Below are 21,405 nucleotides of genomic sequence, written 5' to 3' on the forward strand. Positions count from 1 at the left end.
CTATACACCGAGTCCTACCTATCTCGATTTAATTACTGAGAATGCCTCGGAAGCGAGGGAATAGGGGGTGACCGCAACAATAGATACGTCGCAACGCGACACAAACTATGTCGCACGTAAATAAATTGAATCAAAATCTGTGTTTGGATTTCTATGGAGATTTTTTTCTTTAATTTCTCATTTTTTAATAATTTCTTAGATTTCTCTTCCTTTTCGTGTTGTTTATTTTGTTTCGTGTCTTTCTAATCTTTTAAAAAAAAGTTTTGGATGGAAGGAAGGGTGTTTATGCTGGCGCTTTTTCGATTACCGAGTCACCAAGTATCCCCTTTAAGAAGTTTCAGTACTTTTTATACCCTAAAGCAGTCAAGTGCAAATCATTTTCCTTTTGTTAGATACCACACGTTTCGTACAGGTTGCTACATTCGAAAAATGAGCACTGGTAGCGGCAGCGACGCCTATTACAGCTCAGACGAAGAGCCGGCTACGAAGAAAGCCAAGCCAAGCAACTCGAGAGCAAAGCCGAAATCTAAAACCTCAGCTTCTGATCAGTACCAAAAGCTATCTCAATTGGAGCATATTTTGAAAAGACCTGATACGTATATCGGGTCCGTCGAAAAGCATTCAGCAGAGCAATGGATTTTTAATGATGCTACCAAGTGTATGGAGAAAAAAGTTGTTTCAATTGTTCCAGGTTTGTTCAAGATTTTTGACGAAATCTTGGTGAATGCTGCCGATAACAAGATAAGAGATCCGACTATGAAGAAAATCGATGTTGTGATAAATGCTGAAGAGAACATCATATCTGTCAAAAATGACGGTAAAGGTATTCCCATCGAGATTCACGATAAAGAAAGGATCTATATACCAGAATTAATTTTTGGTAATTTATTAACTTCCTCGAACTATGATGATGATCAAAAGAAAGTTACTGGTGGTAGAAATGGTTATGGTGCTAAATTGTGTAATATTTTTTCCAAGGAGTTTACTGTGCATACCGCCGATAAGTCAAATGGTAAGGAGTACAATCAAACTTGGAGAAATAATATGTCTGAAAAGGGAACTCCGAAAATCACAGCGTACAAAAAACAGTCCGAATTTACTGAAATCATTTTCAAACCTGATCTGGAAAAGTTTGGTATGACAGAGCTGGATGAGAATATATTAGGCGTCTTCAAAAGAAGAGTTTATGATGTGAGTGGGTCTGTTAGAGGTATAAAAGTAACTTTGAATGGTGAGCTTTTGAAGATAAACAACTTCAAGCAATATGTCGAACTCTACGTCAAAGCAATCGAGATGGCAAAAGAAGAAAACCCTCACGTCCCTGTACACATCAAGACTGAAGGTGAGGAGAACGCAGAATCAGCTAACGATTCTGAACAGAATGGCTCCGAGCCTCCGCCTTCGATGCCTGAAAAGTTACCAACAATTGTTCACGAGATCGTCAATGATAGGTGGGAAATTGCTTTTTGTATTTCGGACGGTAACTTTAATCAAGTCTCCTTTGTTAATTCCATTGCAACTACCGTTGGCGGTACACATGTTGACTATGTTGCCAACATGCTAGTGGGAAAAATTACAGATGAAATAAAAAAGAAAAATAAAAAGGCGATCATTAAGCCATTTCAAATAAAAAGTAAAATGTTTCTATTCATTAATTGTTTGATTGAAAATCCTGCCTTTACCTCCCAAACTAAAGAATACTTGACAACTCAGCCTTCTAAATTTGGAGGTAAGAGATTAGAGCTTCCCGACAAGTTCGTCAAGAAAGTTCTCTCTTGTGGTATTTTGGATGAAGTTCTAGACATTGCACAAGCAAATGCGGACAAAGCGCTCAAAAAGAACGACGGCTCAAGGAAAAGTAGAATTACAGGATATCCGAAGTTGGAAGATGCAAATAAGGCAGGGACCAAAGATGGATACAAATGTACACTAATTCTAACAGAAGGTGACTCTGCTAAATCGTTGGCTGTTGCTGGTTTAGCTGTTGTTGGTAGAGACTTTTATGGATGCTTTCCTTTAAGAGGTAAACTTTTGAACGTTCGAGAAGCAGGTACCGATCAAATCATGAAAAGTGGTGCTATCCAAGCCATCAAACAAATTATGGGTTTACAACATAAGAAACATTATGGTCCGGATGATATCAAGGGACTGAGATATGGTAGAATCATGATTATGGCCGATCAAGATCACGATGGTTCCCACATCAAAGGTCTTATTATAAACTTCTTGGAGACCTCATTTCCGGGATTATTGGAAATACCAAACTTTTTGATTGAATTTATTACTCCGATTGTCAAAATTACCATCATGAGTGGTCCGAATCGAAGAAAAACTATTCCGTTTTACTCCATGCCAGAATATGAACATTGGAGAGAAACGGAAGGTACTACTTGTTCATATAAACAAAAGTACTACAAGGGTTTGGGTACCTCTTCTGCACCAGAAATGAGAGAGTATTTTGGCCAATTAGACAAGCACTTGAAAAAATTTGACGCTTTGAAAGAGGAAGACGTCTCATCAATTGATCTAGCATTTTCTAAAAAGAAGGCCGATGACCGTAAGGAATGGTTAGGAGCTTTCCAGCCAGGAACTTATTTGGATCCAACTTTGACTGATATCCCAATTTCAGAATTTATCAACAAAGAACTTATCTTGTTCTCCATGGCGGATAATGTAAGATCCATTCCTTCCGTTATGGATGGTTTCAAACCTGTTCAAAGAAAAATTCTTTATGCTTGTTATAAGCGTAACTTGAAGGATGAAATCAAAGTTTCTCAATTGCAAGGTTACATTTCGGAGCATACTGGTTACCATCATGGTGAAGCGTCATTAATGCAATCCATTATTGGCTTGGCACAAGATTACGTTGGTTCCAACAACTTAAATCTCTTGATTCCCCATGGTGGTTTTGGTTCGAGAGCAGCAGGTGGTAAGGATGCAGCTGCAGCGAGATACATTTTCACTGAGTTATCCAAAATCACTAAGAAGATTTTCAATCCTTTAGATAACCCTCTACTCAAATATCTGCAAGATGATGAACAGACAGTTGAACCCGAATGGTATACTCCTGTATTACCAATGCTTTTGGTGAATGGTTGTGAAGGTATTGGATCTGGTTGGAGTACAAGTATTCCACCTTTTAACCCGATTGATATTATTGAAAACATTCGCCTGCTAATGAAAGGTGAAGAAATGAAAGAAATGCTACCATGGTTTAGAGGATGGGAGGGCACTATAACTAGAGAGCTCAATAAAGACAGATGGAGACTTGAAGGTAAAATTGAAGAGATAGACGATAATACTTTAGAGATCACTGAATTACCCGCCAGAATGTGGACTATTACAATGAAAGAGTTTTTATTGAATGGCTTAGCAGGATCAGATAAACAGAAGGCATGGATCAAAGATATGGAGGAAGATCATGGGGTTGGTGTTAAGTTTATAGTGAAATTGTCAGACGAAGAGATGGAGAAATCCAGAAGAACAGGACTCCTAGAACGATTTAAATTAATTTCAACTATAAGTAGCTCCAATATGGTTGCTTTTGATCCAAATTGCAAAATTAAGAGATATTCAAATGTGAATGAAATAATACAAGATTACTATTACATTCGTTTGGACTTTTATCAGAAAAGAAAAAATTATATGGTGAAAGAGTACTCAAATCAATTAGAAAAGATTAGTTCGCAGGCCAAGTTTGTGAAATTGATCATTGAAGGTGATTTGATTGTTGGTAATAAACAGAAAAAGGTTTTAGTTGAAGAGTTGAAAGGACTAGATTTTCCTGGTTTTGACAAAAACAATGAACCTGTCAATTTGAAACATTCTTCCTCTGTTAAGGTTGAGGAGAAGGACGGGAGTGATGAAGAGGAGGAAGAAGAAGAAACAGAGGATAGAGAATTGGATGCTGTGACCACGGGAGCAGTAGATGCAACAGGGACTGAGAGTACTGGGTTAGTAGTTGTTCATAAGAGGAACCTTTCGCTTTTGTACGATTATTTGCTTGGTATGCCTATTTGGTCTTTGACGAGAGAAAGATATGAAGCTTTGCTAAGATTACAAGGGGAAAAAGAAGAGTTACTCAACACATTGTTACAGAAATCACCTAAGGATTTGTGGAACGAAGATATTGAGGAGTTCTTGCTTGAGTGGGAAAAGTTTTTGAAAAAGGATGAAGAAAATAGATCTAATCTTGTTTCTAATGGTGGTGAAAAGAACGGAACAAAGAGAAAGCGCAAAGCACCAGTCAAAAGAAATACTACTACAACCAAGGCTAAGCCAAGGAAGACGCCTGTGAAGAAGGAAAAAAAGGAAGATAGTGTTGAACCGAAAGCAAAAAAGCCACGTGCTAACGGTAAGGCCACGATGACCAAAGTCAAGAAAGAGGAAATTGCAGATGCCCCAAAGGAAGAGACAAAAGATTTGAATGACTTTGATTCTATATTCAAGGAATTTACTGCTAGTTCTTCGGCATTCAAGGATGGCGATGATGGCATAAAGGAAACCACAGTACCACCAACAGCACCATCGACAACATCTGCAAAATCGTCTAGCAAGAAAACGACAGCAAAAAAAGCTACGAACGGCAGAAAGAAGACGTCACTTGTGAGTGATGATGATGAGGAAGGCTATTCTCAAAGTGTTGATTTGACCAGTGGTGGAGAAGATGAAGATGATTCTGTCAGTGGACCAGCAAGAAGGTCGACAAGAGCAAGAAGGTCAAAAACTCCGATCCAGAGTTATACGTTGGACAGCGAGGAAGAAGCCGTTAGCGTAAATGAATCTGATGATAATTATTCTGAGTTTGAATAAGCTGTGAGTATAAAACTTATATATCATACATATATGCCAATTAAAGTATAAAGATGTCAAAGAAAGGAAGGGCAGAAGGGAAGGAGGGGAAGAGAAGGAAAGAGAAGAAACGAGAAATGCAGATTGTAAGAAAATGAAAGGTAAGAAAAAAAAGCCAAAGGTAAGGAACGATGTAGAGTAGTTAAATGTCTTTGCCCAATGTCCTTTGTGCAAGGACGTAGAGATAGCCTTCGTCGACGATTTCGCCCTTTTTGTCTAGGTATGCCAGGTCGAATTGGCCCATTTCACTGTCGTAGTCGAGGTTGCAGCGTCCGGCGTCTTCGAAATCGAGAGCGAACTTGTTCATGAACTGTCCCCAGTTGTCGGCAATGACGTATTTTGTGTCATATTCCCTTCCGAAAATGATGACCTGGCCGGGAATGCCATCTGTGTCGGGTTCCAAATCGATTGCGATGTGGTTTCCCGTGTTGTCTGTAACGAGGGGTATCCAGTTCGGGTTTGCGTACTGTAACTTGACCTTCTTTGGAGGGTACGACTTCTGGTCAGGAAGCTTTTTGATGTAGTCGTTTTTGGAGTGGGTAGACATGTTTCTCACCAAGTCCGGGTAGTTCTGGAGGTCTTTTTCGGATATTCTGTCGATCTTCTTCACGATCTGGAAGTTTGGGTCGTTGTCAATCAATTTCTCCTCCTTCTCGTAGAGCGCCCGTTCCTGCTGCTTCTCCTCCTTTGCGAACGAGTCCTGTGCGGCATACCTGGCGTTGGACTCTTTGCGGGAGACCTTCCTCCAATAGTTGGTCATGGTGACGACCTCAGCCAAGCTCAGGAGCTGGAGGCCGTACATGATGCCTATTTTGCGGGTCGAGGACGGAGGGATCTCCTGGCCATCGTGAACCATGAAGTACTGCAATACCGGGAGAGGTAGTCTGACGCCGAGGTGCTTCTGTGCCACATGCAAGTCCTTAACGGTACAGGGGCTCGAGAGAGAGTTCAGAAAGTCCTCTGCGTCCGGGATGTCGTCGATGTTGTCGAGCTCGTCCTCGTATTCGAAGTCGTAGTTTTTTGGGTTGAGTGTGAAGTGGCTGTTGGACCCATCGGCGGCGCCCTTCATGTCAAGATTGATCACGTCCTCGATGATGTGCCAGGCGTCTAGCACCAATTGGGCCTGCTGCTTCTCGTCCGCCGAGTACCCGGATTCGTCGAGCTGATCAGAGTACCCGCTAGCAACGCCGCCGGTGTCCTTCGCCTCCTCTGCGTCACTGTCGTCCGACTCTGTCCCAAGCGATCTGACGGCCTTGGACGAGTGGTAGCCGGCGTAGCGGTCGTTCGAGGTGAGTGTGTACACTAGTTCGTTCCACTTCTTGCCCAAAAAGCCCATTGCGTGTTCTCTGCGTGTTCTCTGCGTGTGTCTTGACAGTGGTTCCTTCTACAGTCCCAATTCTGGCTCCTGTCTTCCAACAGCAGCGTGCGTGTCCCAGCGGCATGCTCCTCTTGGCTCTTCTTGAGCAGAACCAGCCGTCTCCTGAGCACAGCAGCGGGGTCCCACTCGGAGCGGCGGTTACGTCAGACGCCGCGATGTTTCATGATGGCGGCTGAAGGCGACCGTGGCAGGCGGATAGGAATAGAATAATAAATAAGAAGATGTAGATGTAGAATATGTGTATAGGGCTACTACAGATGGACGGCTGGAGGCCGTGGCGTGTCCTGCGGGCCGGGACGGGTCCGTCGAGAGACTCGGCTGCTCTGTGGAGACGGACGCCGGGCGCCGGCAGAGAGGTAGGGTGGCGGTGGATGCGTGTGGGGCTCGCTCATGCAAACAGCAAGGCCAAGGCGGAGACGGCGGTCAAGCCCAAGACGGCGTAGCCGGTCTTGTAGACGCCCTTGATGTTGGCCTCGTGGCCCGAGTCCCACACCATGTGTCTGACACCGTTCCACGCGTGGAAGGCGAAGGGGACGCCGGCGACGGCCTTGAAGGCCACCTTGGCGGCGACAGGGAGGCCCGCAAAGAAGGTCACCAGCGATGCCGTGTCGACCAGCCCGACCGCGTAGGAGCTGGTCACCACCAGGAAGCCGGCCGCCAAGCCGACCCCGGTGATTCTGTGGAGCGCAGACAGCACGGCCGTCAATTGCTTTTCGTAGATCTCCAAGTGAGGCGAAACCGGTCTGTTCTTTCTCTGGGCCACGAGGATCGACTCCTCCTCCACAGGCGTGGCTCTGACCGTGATGATGTTTCTCATGTGCAGGCTAGGTCTGATGATCCCGCCTCTGGCGGAGCTGGCCATGGAGGCCCGTGTGAGTCTGGTGAGGTTTGCTGCGCTGAACATGCTTGCTGTGTGCTTGTCGGTGGCTTCGTTCCCTGACTTCCTTTCGTGTCCCCTCTTCTGCCTTCTCAGTGGCAACAACCTCAGCAGAAACAGGCTCATATACCTCCATCCCCTCTCCATTGCCCCCACTGCTGGGAACGCCAGGCCGCGACTGCTCGCCCAATCACCCGCTACGGATTTCTAAGGACGGGTCCGGGGCCGGGCCTCGGCTGCAGACGTGTTTTATCCGAGTGAGAAGGTGAAGACGGGGTAGGGGACGGAAGGAAGGGAGGTACGGAGTAGGGGTACGGAGTAGGGGTACGGAATGCTGTTCAGAAGTGCATTTATGTTATGTATTGTTTATAGAACCATGAGGAAAGAGCTAGAAAAGAGGTTGTGTTTGTGTTCTTGAGGAGAGGGAGAAGGGAGAAGGAGGAAGGAAGGAGGAGGAGGAAGAGAGGCAGATCAACACCACATCTTGTAGAGCTTGTAGTAGAAGGGCTTGGACGCAATGTAGGCCCGCTCCTCCTCGATCTCCTGCATGAGCAAGTCCCAGTCCTCGACACGGCGGCCCGTGTCGAGGTCGACGTCCTTCGCTCTGACAAGGAAGGTCACCTTGAACTTCTTCCACACCAAGAAGATGAGGAAGAAGAAGACTAGCACGACCGCGTTCAAGTAGTTCTCGAAGAAGTTGTATGCGTCGGGCTTGTTCGTCGGGAACAAGGAGAACCAGAACTCCGCCATCAAGATCAACACGTTCAACAACACCCCCCACAGCGAGCCCCACACGCCCGAGAGCGCCACAAAGGACAACTCCTTGGTGCTTCTTCCCTGCACCTTGAGCGCTCTTCTGAACCGCACGTGCGTGAAGCAGATCGACATCCACGTGAACACCGACGACAAGCCGGAGATCGCCATCATCCACGCAAACGCCACCGCCTCCTTGTCCGAGGCCGCAAGGAAACAGAGCAACCCGAACGCAAGCGCAATCCCAACCCCGACAAGCGGACGACCCTTCCGGTCAATGTAGCCAAACCACCGAGGCCCGAACCCCTGGTCGGCCAACGACGCAATCGTTCTCGACGAGCCAAACACCGCCGAGTTTGCAACAGAGAGAACCGCAATCAAAATGACAACGTTCATCACCGATGGCAAGCCCTTAATCCCGGCATTTCTGATCGCAATGACAAAGGGCGACGCTGCGGCGTCCGCAGAAGAGTTACCCATCAACCGTGGGTCGTTGTAGGGCACCAAGAGACCGATCAAAACCAACGAGACCATGTAGAACAAGGTGATTCTCCAGAAAACCTGCTTTGTGGCAGACGGCAACGTCTTTCTTGGGTTGGCTGTTTCCGCAGACGTTAACCCCACCAACTCGGTACCCGAGAAGGAGAACGCAGCTGTAGTGAAAACACCACATAGGCCCTTGAATCCGTGGTGGAAGGCGCCCGGGTTGTACCAGTACCGACCCCCAATGTAGCCACCAACAGGTCCACCTCCACAGTTCAACACAATACCCAAAATGATGAACCCGAGAATGGCTGTCACCTTGATGGTCGAGAAGATAAACTCCGCCTCACCATAACCCTTGACACCAAACAAGTTGATAAAGACAATCAAGCAGTAGAAGATCGAAACCCAGGCCGCCGAGTTGATAGTGTCGTTCCAGTATCTGATGGTCAACGACGATGCAACCAACTCCAACGGCATGACAATGATCCACTGTAGCACGTAATTCCATGCCATGCAGAACCCCCAAATCGGAGAAATGAACCGAGTGTTCAAGGAAAGGAAAGACCCTGCCACAGGGTAGGCCACAGCAAGCTCACCCAATGCTTGCACAGTGCAGAAAATCATCGTACCAATGAGAAAGTAACAGATGACCAATGACGCCGGCCCACCAGTGTGCAAGGCGGTACCAGAACCAACAAACAAACCAGTACCAATGGCACTACCAATGGCAATCATCTGCACATGTCTGTTTTTCAAACTACGCTTTAACGGAGTTCTGGCGGCAATCACGTTCGCCCGTTCTGTTTCGGATAAGTTTGGATCGATGTCCCCCAAGTCGAGCTGTTTGAAACCGTCGATAAAGTCTCTCCAAAAGCCTACCTTCTCGCCGGTGGCACTGGCGGCGTAGGCGTCCTTCGATGCAACCGAGCCAGCATTGCTGATGGTCTCGTCCTCGTAAGTCACCATAGGGTTTGCCTTGCTTTCCGCGTAGGACACCGTCGGATTGATTTTGCTGTCCGGGTGTGTCGGGGTCACCCCCTCACCGAAATGTTCCATTTCGTAGTCATCAGCAGCAAACGCAGACATACTGTGATGTTACTATGTTGCCTCTGTCTTTTGTGCTGTCTGAAAGACCTGAGGTAAAAAAACTGAGAAAGAAAAAGAAAAGAGAGCAAGACAGCAAAGAAGAAAGAAAAAGGAAGAAGGACGAAAAGAGGAGGAGGGAAGAAAGGATACGAGCAACAAAGGCGCTCGTTACTGAGCTGGTGGAGATGACGAGATGACGAAACGAAACAGGACATGAAAAATAGTGAACCGGGATGTGACGAAACAGAAAACAATGGAAAAAAAAACCAGCGTCCCCTCTCTTTCCTACACTTCTCGTCGAGAGATGAGCTCTGCTGATAAGAACATCGAATGAGATCCTCTGTCCGGCCCGTTTCCCCGTCGCCGTAAAGCCTGTTAATGCCAGCAGCACCGGCGACGGTGCCAGGCTTCGCCGTTGTCTTCGCCAGGAACTTCCCGGTCCATCGCCTGTCACAGCCACAGCGCTCCGGCGCAGGACGTGCCCACGCTACTCGAAGCAGTAGCAGGCGCCTCGTTGAGGGGGGGCAAGCACAAGGCAATGGGTCCGAAATGCCCGGGAAAACTGGCATTAAACGTCCGACAGCCTCCACCGGCGCCAATGCCAGGCCTGTACCGGCCGCAGGCGCCTTGGCGGCTGCACTGACACATGTGTCACTATGTCTTTGACGTCAAAGGTGTCAAAAGTGACACTTTTTCCACCTGCCAAACGGCAGGCGCGGGGCGCGCGTAGGGCGTTTCGGGGGCATTGTGGGCAATGCCCTAAAGGCCTCGGCATTTCTGTGACGGCGAAAGGTGGCAGGAAATTCTACGTCATGCACCAGCGGGTATAGGGCATGAGGACGGTGGCGGTGCATGCAGAGCTTAAAATCGTTATTAGAGAGTTAATATAAAGAAGCATGGAAGTAGTAGGTTTATAGAAAGAAGAAAAACAAAAAAGAAAACAATAACTGGATAGGTGGAAGGATGGATAAGTAGATAGATAGATAGATATAGATATAGATAGATAGATAAATAGTAAGGAGTTGGAGAGGATGAGGTGTGGTTAAGAAAATGTAGATGCAGAAAGCTTATGGGAACAGGACGGGAAATTCAACAATATCAACAACAACAGTAATAACATTAGAACAGTAATAACAATAACAGCATAGCAAAAACGTATAGCATAACATGAGGGATGCCGGAACACCGCAGAAAGACATGGATAAAAGTGGGGAAAAAATAGTGATGAAATAAAACCATTGAAAGCAAACAAAAGTGAAAATGAAAATTATAACGATAATGGACAAAAACAATGAGAGTCAGAATGAGAATGGGAACGATTATGATAGTGAGAAATGAGAATGATAAAAATCAAAACATATTAGTGGTAATAAGGGCTTGATGGCTTCTTGCTCGTTGGTGCCGGGTGCTTGCAGAAGTGAAGATTGACGACTGAGCAGCAAACAGCAAAAGCAAAAGCAAGATCAGGTTAACACCAATATCATAACATTGTAGCAACATAGAAGAACTTGTAGGGTTCGGAGGTGGGTAAGAAAGGAGGGGGACCTCAAGAGTTGTAGAGGTTGGAACCAAGGTCCAACTGGTCGAGGTTCCCATCACGGGCCGCAAGCAACAACTTGTTCAGCTTCAGCTCATCGTTGGAGCTCATGCTGCTGTATGGGATTTGTTCGTTCTGGAAGTTGTACTGGTCCACGGAGTATCCATTCAGGTTCAACATCGTGTCGTTCACATTCACATACGAGTCGAACAGACCCAAACTGTCAGCCATGCTCTGGTTCTTTGACATGTTCAGCAACACGTTGATGTCGTTGTTGGACAGCTGGTCCAAATTCTGAGTCGACGACGACGATGAAGTCGACGAAGCGGGTGCAGGAATCTGTGCCAAGTGGCTCAGAGAGAGATGCTGTTGTTGTTGTGGCTGTTGCTGTTGCTGCTGTAGTTGAAGCTGTCTTGCAAACCAGCTTCTTTGAGCAGCTCTAGCACCCCAACTAACTCTGATTTTGCATCCTCCACCAATGTCGTAACCTTGCATCTCGTTGATGGCCATTTCTGCACTTGCCCTATGAAAAAATTGGACAAACCCACAGTTTTTGCCTGCAGGAATCTTCACGTAGCTGATGTTACCGTATTTGGAAAACAGATCAAACATCTGCTTCTCAGAGAAAGGAACATTGAGGCCACCAATGAAAACAGTAGTATTTGCAGGATCATTAAAATACTGGACAGAGGTGTTCTGCGGTAATGGCTGTAACAACGATCTATTGGAAAGGTTTTGGGGTGAATTTCCCGGTTGCTGTTGCTGTTGAGATTGAGATTGAGGTTGTGATTGAGATTGAGGTTGATGTTGTTGTGAATTAAATTTGTTAAGAATTTGCTGCTGTTGTTGTTGTTGTTGTTGTTGTTGTTGTTGTTGTTGTTGTTGTTGTTGTTGTTGTTGTTGTTGATGTTGTTGTTGTTGTTGATGTTGCTGATGCTGTTGATGCTGTTGTTGATGCAGTTGTTGTTGTTGCTGTGGTATACCAGCATTAATATTTGCAGGAATAGAGCTATTTGAAGACATCATAGTGGATGGCGACATGTTGGTGTTCAATGACGTGTTGGACACATTCGAATGAGAAGTTAAAGTTGTGCTCAGCAATGGGGAGAAAGTGTTATTATTGTTGCTTGACGTAACATTTCCATTGTTATTCCCACTGTTGGTATTTGGAAGCGAGGAGTTTGATTTCGAAGCAGTTGATACTCTGATCGCTCTCCCCAAAAGAACGCAACCTTGCATCTCGACCAGCGCTTTCTTCTGTTCATCTTCATTGAGGAACTTAACAAACCCATAGCCTTTGATGTTACCTGTTGTTTGGTCAACCATTATCTTCACACTGGTGCATGAGGGATACTTGGATTTAAAAGTTTGCAAAAGAATCTGTTCGTTGATGTTTTGAGGCAAATCACCGACAAAGATCGAGTACTCGACCGGGTTTGAGGATGCAGTCAATGGTAAAGTGCTGGTAGCGGCAGCGGCAACTGCAGCAGCTTGTATGTTAGCCGACGACCAGTTTAGTCTGAAGTAGTGCTGGTTATTGGTGCCTGGAATTGGTTTTCCATTGAATGTGTTCAAAACTTTGGAGGCATCTTCAAAGTTGTGGAATCTTATGAAACAGTATCCTGCATTGGCCAAGCCCAACTGAGAGCTTTGCTTATCTTTGATCAACTTGACGGAGTGAACAACGATACCCATGGAGCTCAACAAACTGGTCCAAATCTGTTTGATGGTCAACTCGTCCCATCTTTGGTCCAGCTCTCCCATCCATAACTGAGGAATTTGACCGTTAGTGTTTATAGAGGTCTGGGAGGAGGACGTGGAAGTAGGGGTGTTGACAGTGTTGCTGAGTGAGTTCATGGTGTTCATGGTATTCATGGTATTCAGAGAAGCCTGGTTTGAGTGGGCGTCGTAAGAAGGGTTGTTGCTGTACATGATGAGTTGGAATGCTTGTTAAATGTTGAAGATTGAAAAATGTAGTGTTTATGGCTGTTGTTGATTCTTATTAGTGAATGATCAGAGAGCATATAAATGGTGGCAATGGCAATGAAACTGTATTCGGTAGACTGAAAATAGGATGGATCAGTATGGATAAACTAAAAGTTGGAAGATAGTAACAATGGCAGTGGCAGTATAGTAATATAGTAATAGAATGATAAGAAATAAAAGCAGTGATATAGTCTATGCAATAAGATGTGGGAAGAATGGAAATACCCAAGAGATGTATTGGTTCTTAGTACTGGTGGTGACGCTGGTGGTGGAGATCTTTGCTCTGGGGCTTTGATTCTATAAACTGTCTCAGTAAGATCGAAATGAGGTGAAAAGAAATGAAGTAAAAAATAAAGTAGGATAAAAGGATGAAAAACAAAGGAGAAGTGTCGACCTTTTCAACCAGCAATAAAGCAAATGAAAAATAGCGTGGAGTGACGAATATAATAGAGTGGGGGAGATGGATTCAGCGGCGATTTTAGACGCTGTGTGAGATGACGGATATCAGTGTGGGAGGGGTGCTGATACTGCTAACGGATCGTTGATCGGTGAATCGGATGGGTCGAGCAAAAACGTGTGTGTGGACAGCTTATCCCGGCGGTGGTACAGTGTTGTCTTGTTCAGAAGTGTGTGTGTGCGTGGGTGTGAGTGTGTGTGTGTGCGTGTCTGACGTGTCTATGAGGGGGTGTCTGTCTGAGGGGGTGTCAGGCTCAGGCGTTCTGTGCATACATATACGTTCCTCCCGTGTATGTCTCTCTTGCTATATACAAAGAGATATATAGGTGTGTTGCCGATCTGTGTGCAAGACGCCAGACGATTCGCCCAAAACACGGGGAGCCAGCAGGAAAAGACCAACAAGAAGGCAAAAGCTCAGGCTCCCAGAACGGAGGCACACCGAGACTGACACGGACGCAAAAAAAAAATCCAGCACCAACTTGAAAAAAAAGAAAGAATACATGAAAAAAACGAAGACTCGTTCCTGGGGGGTCTCCCCGACCGATGCTGGTGATGCTGTCTCCTTGCCGCAGGCCCCTTTTGTGTATGCCCGCTGCGGCACGGGGCCGTCTTTCTCCCGTGTCCGGGTGCTGCCAGCCGGTACCCGGCATGGTGTCTGGCATGGTATACGGCCCCGGCAGTCCTGTTGGCCCGCCAGACCGCCCGTCGTCCCCCTGTCCTGCGCCCTCCAGCCCACTCTCCGGCCCTGCCCGTCGGCTGCCGGAGCCCCAATCCGGCAGCAACCCGACACGCCGCTTCCGCTTTTTCCCAGCGCGCCCGGCCCGGCTGCGGGTGTCGGCTCGGACGACTAGACGTCTCGGGCGGGGACGGACGTAGGGTGGACGTGGAGCTCGGCGGGACAGCAGCAGCGGGACGGGGGTTAGCGTGGGCACTAAGTGGTCGTGACGCATGGACGGGCTGCACGGCCGGCAGATACGGCGGGTCGTTTTATTATGCTTGGACAGCCGGCATTGTGGTAGCGGGGGGTCGCGTAGAGGCGGCAGTGCCGATCCTCGTTGGTGGCCATTAGTCATTAGTAATTGTGCCGGCTCACGCCCTCGGGGATCGCAGCAAAGCCTTGATCAGCTCTCTGCGCACGCCGTGGGTGAACATGTCGCTCTCGAAACACTCCCGGATGCTGAGGCGCTTGCGGCTGTCGACCTCGAGACAGCCCTTGACGAAGCGCTTGGACGTGTCAGAGACGGCGGTCCAGCGGGCGCTGGTGTCGACGTAGATGGCGCCGCGGCGGCTCTTGGAGATGGTCTGCTCGAGGTTGTCGCTGTAGAAGGGCGAGATTCCGGAGAGCAGGATGTGGCTGACGACGCCCAAGGACCAGCTATCGACCTTCTCGGTGTACCTGTTGGTGCGGGCTGCGGCGGCGGAAGCGCCGTCGCCGCCGTCGCCGTCGCAGCCCTTGTGGATGAAGAAGTCCTCCGCGTTGTTCCAGCACTCCTTCTTGCGCTTGGACAAGTTGATCTCGGGCGCTGCGTACTCGGCCGTGCCGACCATCGTGTTCATCCAGTAAGCCTCCCGGCCCCGGCGGCCTCGTGTCCGGCCGAGGCCGTGACCGCTGCCGCTGTCGTCGATGTTCACGTAGTCACTGCTCATAACCTGCGACTCGCCGAGCGGCAGATGCTGCTTAGCAATGCCAAAGTCGCCGATGGCCAAATGCGGGTACCGGATCGGGGCGCCCATGACGAGGATGTTGTCGAGCTTGAGGTCACGGTGGACAATCCCACGCCGGTGGAGGAAGTACAAGCCGTTGCAGATCTGGTAGAGCGCCACGACAGCCTCGCTCTCCGGGAGTGCCTTCAACACCTGACTGTCTTGGGAAAGATAGGAAAACAAGTCGCCTCCAACAGCTAGCTCTTGAAACAACTTCATTGCGCCTTGCTTCTCGTCGATGATGCTTTCTCGGATCCTGATGATATTCGGATGCTCGATCTTGCTCAAAATCTCATGTTCAATCTTGCTGCGCTCGTTCTCCTGGCTCACCATGATGGTTTTCACTGCGTAGTATCTGCCTTTCTCCTTCTTGTTGTAGGCAATCTGGACCTGTATTCAGAAAATTGAAAAAAAGGGAAAGTAATTCACGTTAGTAATATGATGGTGCAACGAGCCTCCAACTTATCAAAAAGAGCATACCTTTCCAAACGTGCCGAATCCTAATACTTCGGGGAGTACCACCCAGTTTTTGATCTCACAGTTTCTATCTATGCCGACCTCCGTAACTTGCCCTCCCGTTTGGTTCACTTTATACTGAAATCCAATGGTGTCGTACAACGTGACGAAGTCCGTATTGTGCAAAACACGGTAGTTCCCCTTACCAACAGGTACGTTGTTGACAAAGCAATTGTTGGTGGACACATCCTGGAAATAGCAAACAGGGGGCGTATCTGAATCAAACTGGATCATCCACACATAGCAATGGGTTGAAGAAATATGTGGGTCATCAATTTCCACTCTGAAAACTCGGTCGTCATTCTCGTCATGTGGTAATCTGCCAAATGCGATAATGCAGTTTTTCTTTAGGGGAATACTCACTTCTGAGTTCAAGAGCCATCCATTAACTTCTTCGCCATACATTGTCTCTATTTCTCCTTTTTGTTTTGTTCTTGCTACATAAAAACAGCTTTATAAGAAAAGATGTAGTACAAAAGAAATGCTTGGCGAAACTTCTGAGCCACCTTTTATTTCCATTTTTTATCGCTCAGCCAGATCAGTAATTATAGAAACAAAAAATTACAGTTCTATACATTCATGTTTATACATGTCATCAGCAAAAAAGATTCCATCTAGAGCCGGCTCTTTAGTATCCCGTCCATTGTCTGGATACAAATCGCCATAGTACCGGTACATGGGGGACATCTGCACCAATCTTAGCTCAGTTTCCTCTTGCTTTAAACACTCTTTCATCATCAGCGCCAACTGCTTCCAATGATGTGCACCAGCAGCAAATGTGTTCGAGATGCTGACTTCTTTTCCCCTGCTATAACATACAAAAATACCCATATTAGGTGCATATGGACCCTCCAAGCACCATTTTCTCAAAAGTCGTATCAAATCATTAAGTGTAGCTCCCAATTGAAGCCGTAAAGATATCCCCGCTCGGGAAATCACCTTTAAAAAAGTTAATCCATAATCTCTCGCATGATTGCTGTTTTTTCCTTGCTCAAAATGCAAACTGCTCAACCTCTCTGTAATATTTTCCTCCCTCTGCAGCATAGAGTAGTTGTTATCGTCATCTGTTGAGCATTCACCCTCATCCATTTGAATCGGTTCCTAGTGGGTTTCCTAGTCGTTCTTTGTTATATCAATGTAGCCTCCATGTGTTCCGCTGTTTTCTATCTCAGCCAAAACAGAGGACAAAAAAAGACGTGATCATTCCACGGTCAACGTCTGATAATGTTTATGTTTGCGACCGCTAGCTAACCTTCCCCGCAAAAAAATACAACACTTTGCCCAACCCATAGATAAGCAGCTGAATCCTCGAAGCGACAAAAAACAAAAAATACGTTGTTTTCTTTGTTTCCCATTCCGGAAAAAGTTTGCTTTCCTCCTCCAATCGGATCTTCATCACACAATAGAGTCATCTTTCGTTTCCACGTAGTACCACTTGGTTCCGACATTTAGATTGAACGGATTCTTGTCTATACTATCTTTGTTTTCCTCAGTTATCGCATACTCTTCGATGTTCTTGATTCTGCCAACGAACCACTCTTTTTCTTCTAACTTGGAAAGATCTTTCAGTATGCTGCTTTTTAGATAGTAGTTGGGAGATCCGATGTTGAATACTGCCCACGGTTGCTTTTTCGCGTCCTCGGTGTTGGCCCCTTCTGTGACCGGGACTAATGTTTTGAGAAAGAGTACTAAATCACCATTCTGAAAGTTACGTAAAACAAGCTGCTGAGATACTTTTTTAGTAAGGGACTTTATCTCGCCCTTAAGCTTGACTTTCTCCTTCTGTAACTTCCTGGCTAAAGACTCGACATCCTCGAAACGTTTATGCACCCGCCCTAAAATCAGATCATGCTCAATCAAGGTATGTTTGATAAACTCGTTATATTTTTCTTCCAGATCCGCTTCTGAATACACTTCGATTACGGATCTCAGCTTAACATCGTAGTTATTGAGTGATTCAAATATTCCTTCGATCTCTTTGATTTTTGAAGAGTGTAGCTTTTCGTTTGTATTTTCTACACTTTCACTTTCCCCGAACTCTACTTTATCGCTTTGATAAGAAAATCCTTTGAGTTCCTCAAGTTTTTCTTCCATTTGCGGAAGCCACTCTAATTTACTTCTCGAATCGTTAATCAGGTCTGATGCAACAACTTCCAAAAAAAGCATGTCGTCATCCACTTCATCAATGCTGGACTTTTTCGAAAATAAGTCTTTTTTCGTATACCTTAGTCCTTTAACCCTTTTGATTTCCATACCATTTTTTTCGTCCACTAATAACAAGCCCATAATCTCCAAAATTAAACAGAATGTTTCCATATCACCATATACGAGTTTACTGAGATCACGTAATTTGTTGAATGCAAAAGATAAAATTGACAAAACATTGTTTATTATACCATCGGTGTCTTTTACTTTGTCCATTACCCTATCATATTGATTTTTGATGTCAAGCAATTCCTCAATCCGTAGTTTAAGATCGTTTTTTTCCTTTTGATTTAGTTGGTTTTCGCTCATCAACTCGTTTTCTTTATGCGACATATTCTCCAATAAATCTTTATTCAGAATATTTAGTTCAGTAATGTCCGAATTTAGTTTATAATTTTTATTCTCAAGACCCTTGTTCTCCTCTAAAAGCTTCTCAATTCGCTGTTGCAGACCTTCAATATGTTTATCCTTCTCTTCGAGATTTCTAGCATTATCGTCAAGTTTGGCCTGATAGTTTTTGACCTGAAGGAAATTAACCTCCATTTCTCTCTTCATCCTCGTAATTTCTTCACCCACCTGGCTTGTTTTGAGCTCTTCAACTTCTTGATTCAATCTTTGATTTTCCCTTTCGAGCTGTTGGATTTTTTCAGTGTAGTGACTAGGGGGCAGTTTGATGGTTTTTCTACCTAGAACTCCAGATGAACTGGCAACAATTTTCTCTTCTGCAGAATTATCAACAACGTTGACAATAGGGGTATTAGAATTGGTTTGCGACCATCTATTGTTAAACTGCTGAAATCTTTTTTCATGTAACAAATTTTCAAGTTTTTGTATTCTTTCTTCATAAATTCTTACTAGTCCGGTATCCACGGGTGGTTTTTCTGCTTTTTGTGTTCCTATTTTCAGCTCTATGGTAACTCCACTTGACTCGAAACTTTTGATGAACTTTTTGAAAATTTTCATATAATGTTGATCTTCATAATCAAAACTACCTAGATCATCAATGTTACCAGATTTGTAAAGGACACTTTTTTCTTTATTAGTATTAAGTTTTATAGGTTCATCAAGTCCCATATCCTTCATATAAGTTTTTAGCTGATTCAACAAACTTGTCTTATATTCTGAGTTTTCAAGACACTTCAAATAATCCATTATATCCTTCATGGTCACAGACGTTAACAAACCCTCAAAATAGGAAATACTCGAGTTTTTCAGTAAGTCGTTGTAAACCGTAGTAGAGCTCGGAATAGTGTCAAGCTGATGACTTTTATTCGGAAACCCATTAAAGTTTTGAATTATTTTATTGAATGAGGCCAAATAATTGCTTGTATCTGAGCTTTGCCGCTTGATTGTGGGCGTACTGTTGATCTTACCCCCGTCATCAGAAGTCAGATGAAACTGGAAAAGATTTTCTAGAATAAATTTATTTTTATACTCATTGTCACTCAAAAAGATAGAGTCCGCCTTCTCTACTCCTATACCTTCAATAAACTCTTCGTGCCATTTGGTTCGATTGTTTCTTTCGATATAATTTAACATTTCAAATACTTCATTTGACTTTCTTGAAATCTTTTTCAATGAGAGACCATATTTGATATTTCCCAAAAGGGCTATAACCCAAATGCCAAACAGTAATGGTAGATCTACAACTAATGATAGTTGAAGTTCACTATTTTGCAGAAGCTCAATATTGGAGGCTAGTTCAGAGTTCAGTAATTTGGTCGCATCCCGTATTGACAACTGAATTTGAACAACTCCAAAAAGCATTGATCTTACAACTTTCTTTTGAAGCTCTTCTCGGACAGCAGAGTACTTGTGTTGAATCTCGTATAATTCATTTGCTAAACTAGTTATTTGCTTAACATAATTGTCTCGCTGGGATCTATACTGGCCAACTAGAGACATAATTTTTTTAATTGCATCTTGTGACAAATAAGTTGATAGTTGGCTGGATGTAGTTATCAATTCCTCGAAAGAAGGTAATCTGTCACTGTCACTAGTCATTTCATTCACATGACTTTCTAACTGTAGAAAAATGTCTTTTGATTTGATCATTGTTTCTCTCTCTGATATTTCCCACTCGGGTTTTAGATATAGTGCCTTATAAGACTCATACTCATTTATTATATTCTCCTTTTGCTTGATGATGTCGTTTTCAACTAAAGACCTGAGCTCTCCAAAAAATTTATTGATTTTTTTTGAAAGTATTTTGGACTTCTTTGAAGCACCAATAGTTTGGTCCAGATTGATAAGATCAGAGAGATTCAACGTTCTTTGCTGCTTGGTTGATTTATCTGTGTAAGAAAATGAAATTTTTTCTAGTAGCCCGAAACAACTTTCCCATTTATCCGACAAACTATTCACCTTGAGGTTATTAAATGTGTCCAACACAGCGTTAAACTCCTTTTCCAAGTTGACAAATAAGTTTGATACATACTGTATCAAAGAATTCAAAGCTCGTAAAATGTTTTCAACAATTTCATAGTCACGATAATAGACGTTGTTGAATAGAGCACTTTTCATATCAGACAGAAGAGCAGATGCCCAGCCTGAGTTCCTTTTAAGCAAATTCAACAGAAGCCTCAAGCTATCAAAGTCTAAATCAGAAGAGTTAATCCTAATTTCTTCGGAATCGTAAGTCAACGCCTCTATAGCCTTAATGAAACTGTCCATGTTTGCGTTCAAAATGGGTGGTTCACGAGGCTTAATCATGAATATCAGTTCATCATTAACAATAGTGGACAACAACTCGTTTATTATAGCATCTTTTCGGTCAGCTCTCACCAGCATTGGATTGAAGAATTTTCTATCGAAGGCAAAAACCTCATTTATTTGCTCATGAACAATCATGGAGAACTTTAGCTTTATCCCAAAAGGTGTCAATAGAAACAATCGCTCTATGTCAATCTTTAGAACCTGAGCAATGTAGACCTTGAAAGAGTCCATATTATTAAAGATATCGAATGGAGCAGTCACTTTCACACCTGTGAATGCATTGTAGATTGATAAGCTCGATTGAGGATTAGCATTTGTATCTGACCGATTAGGATCCAACAGCGTTGAGCCTTTCAAAAAGGTAGATACAATAGACGCTGAAAACAGTCGGTTATTGTTGTTGTATACTGAATTATTCATTCCTGGGGTCTGAAGAACAAAATTTGGCCAAAAGAAATAACAATATTAGAGTATCAGTCACTTATCGGACTTTGGTTTGACTGTGGCAAATAACGTTATTGCGGTCTTTTCCAAACGAATATCAGTTAGCAAAATGTGTTCCCACTCTAAAAACTGTATTGGGCAACCTTTGTGTCAAAGAGTTTCTTTTACAAGCTGCTGAGTGTATTACTCCCGCTTGTTTCTAATATAGACATGTTTGGAAGTGATTGCTCACAATCATCTCAAGATGATAGATAGATAACTAGCGATGTCTAAAGAATGAGCCACTTCCTCGCGGTGCACGGGAGTTCCGGGCTGGTCACATGAGCTATTGTATGGGTCTGCCATTTGTCTAAACTTCCAAGGAGGCAGAACAGGGGAAGGCTACAAGAAGGAAAATAACAAAGCAAAAGT

General features: G+C 44.7%; 8 protein-coding genes across 8 annotated transcripts; 1 reads left to right on the forward strand and 7 right to left on the reverse strand.

Annotated features, from left to right (window-relative positions):
- Window positions 1-292: 292 nt before the first annotated feature.
- Window positions 293-4,812, forward strand: PICMEDRAFT_51795 (hypothetical protein; the record flags this gene model as incomplete). Its single annotated transcript, XM_019163158.1, has 3 exons — window positions 293-3,859; window positions 3,923-4,245; window positions 4,312-4,812. The coding sequence occupies exons 1-3, from the start codon at window positions 430-432 to the stop codon at window positions 4,810-4,812; spliced, it is 4,254 nt and encodes a 1,417-aa protein (XP_019017419.1). The 5' UTR covers window positions 293-429.
- A 181-nt stretch (window positions 4,813-4,993) lies between these two features.
- On the reverse strand, window positions 4,994-6,187 carry PICMEDRAFT_58645 (hypothetical protein; the record flags this gene model as incomplete). The annotated part of the gene is made up of 1 exon (XM_019163313.1): window positions 4,994-6,187. The coding sequence occupies one exon, from the start codon at window positions 6,185-6,187 to the stop codon at window positions 4,994-4,996; it is 1,194 nt and encodes a 397-aa protein (XP_019017420.1).
- Window positions 6,188-6,617: 430 nt separating this feature from the next.
- Window positions 6,618-7,133, reverse strand: PICMEDRAFT_72386 (hypothetical protein; the record flags this gene model as incomplete). The annotated part of the gene is made up of 1 exon (XM_019164185.1): window positions 6,618-7,133. The coding sequence occupies one exon, from the start codon at window positions 7,131-7,133 to the stop codon at window positions 6,618-6,620; it is 516 nt and encodes a 171-aa protein (XP_019017421.1).
- Window positions 7,134-7,577: 444 nt separating this feature from the next.
- Window positions 7,578-9,311, reverse strand: PICMEDRAFT_32876 (hypothetical protein; the record flags this gene model as incomplete). The annotated part of the gene is made up of 1 exon (XM_019162790.1): window positions 7,578-9,311. The coding sequence occupies one exon, from the start codon at window positions 9,309-9,311 to the stop codon at window positions 7,578-7,580; it is 1,734 nt and encodes a 577-aa protein (XP_019017422.1).
- A 1,666-nt stretch (window positions 9,312-10,977) lies between these two features.
- PICMEDRAFT_72388 (hypothetical protein) lies at window positions 10,978-12,900 on the reverse strand (the record flags this gene model as incomplete). Its single annotated transcript, XM_019164186.1, has 1 exon — window positions 10,978-12,900. One exon carries the CDS (start codon window positions 12,898-12,900, stop codon window positions 10,978-10,980), a length of 1,923 nt encoding a protein of 640 aa, XP_019017423.1.
- A 1,677-nt stretch (window positions 12,901-14,577) lies between these two features.
- Window positions 14,578-16,023, reverse strand: PICMEDRAFT_26374 (hypothetical protein; the record flags this gene model as incomplete). Its single annotated transcript, XM_019162445.1, has 3 exons — window positions 14,578-14,976; window positions 15,061-15,504; window positions 15,595-16,023. Coding segments are annotated over 3 exons (1,272 nt in total), but the record flags the coding sequence as incomplete, so codon positions are not given.
- Window positions 15,754-16,872, reverse strand: PICMEDRAFT_127924 (hypothetical protein). The gene has a single exon (XM_019159967.1). The coding sequence runs from the start codon at window positions 16,717-16,719 to the stop codon at window positions 16,192-16,194; it is 528 nt and encodes a 175-aa protein (XP_019017425.1). The 5' UTR covers window positions 16,720-16,872; the 3' UTR covers window positions 15,754-16,191.
- A 153-nt stretch (window positions 16,873-17,025) lies between these two features.
- Window positions 17,026-20,970, reverse strand: PICMEDRAFT_72391 (hypothetical protein; the record flags this gene model as incomplete). The annotated part of the gene is made up of 1 exon (XM_019164187.1): window positions 17,026-20,970. The coding sequence occupies one exon, from the start codon at window positions 20,968-20,970 to the stop codon at window positions 17,026-17,028; it is 3,945 nt and encodes a 1,314-aa protein (XP_019017426.1).
- Between the last annotated feature and the right edge of the window lie 435 nt (window positions 20,971-21,405).

Source organism: Pichia membranifaciens (assembly GCF_001661235.1).
Source record: "Pichia membranifaciens NRRL Y-2026 unplaced genomic scaffold PICMEscaffold_3, whole genome shotgun sequence".
Classification (NCBI taxonomy): Eukaryota; Fungi; Ascomycota; class Pichiomycetes; order Pichiales; family Pichiaceae; genus Pichia; species Pichia membranifaciens.

What these genes read in the sequence shown, in the direction of transcription:
- PICMEDRAFT_127924 (XM_019159967.1), bottom strand. Translation starts at nt 16,719, where the DNA reads ATGGATGAGGGTGAATGCTCAACAGATGACGATAACAACTACTCTATG.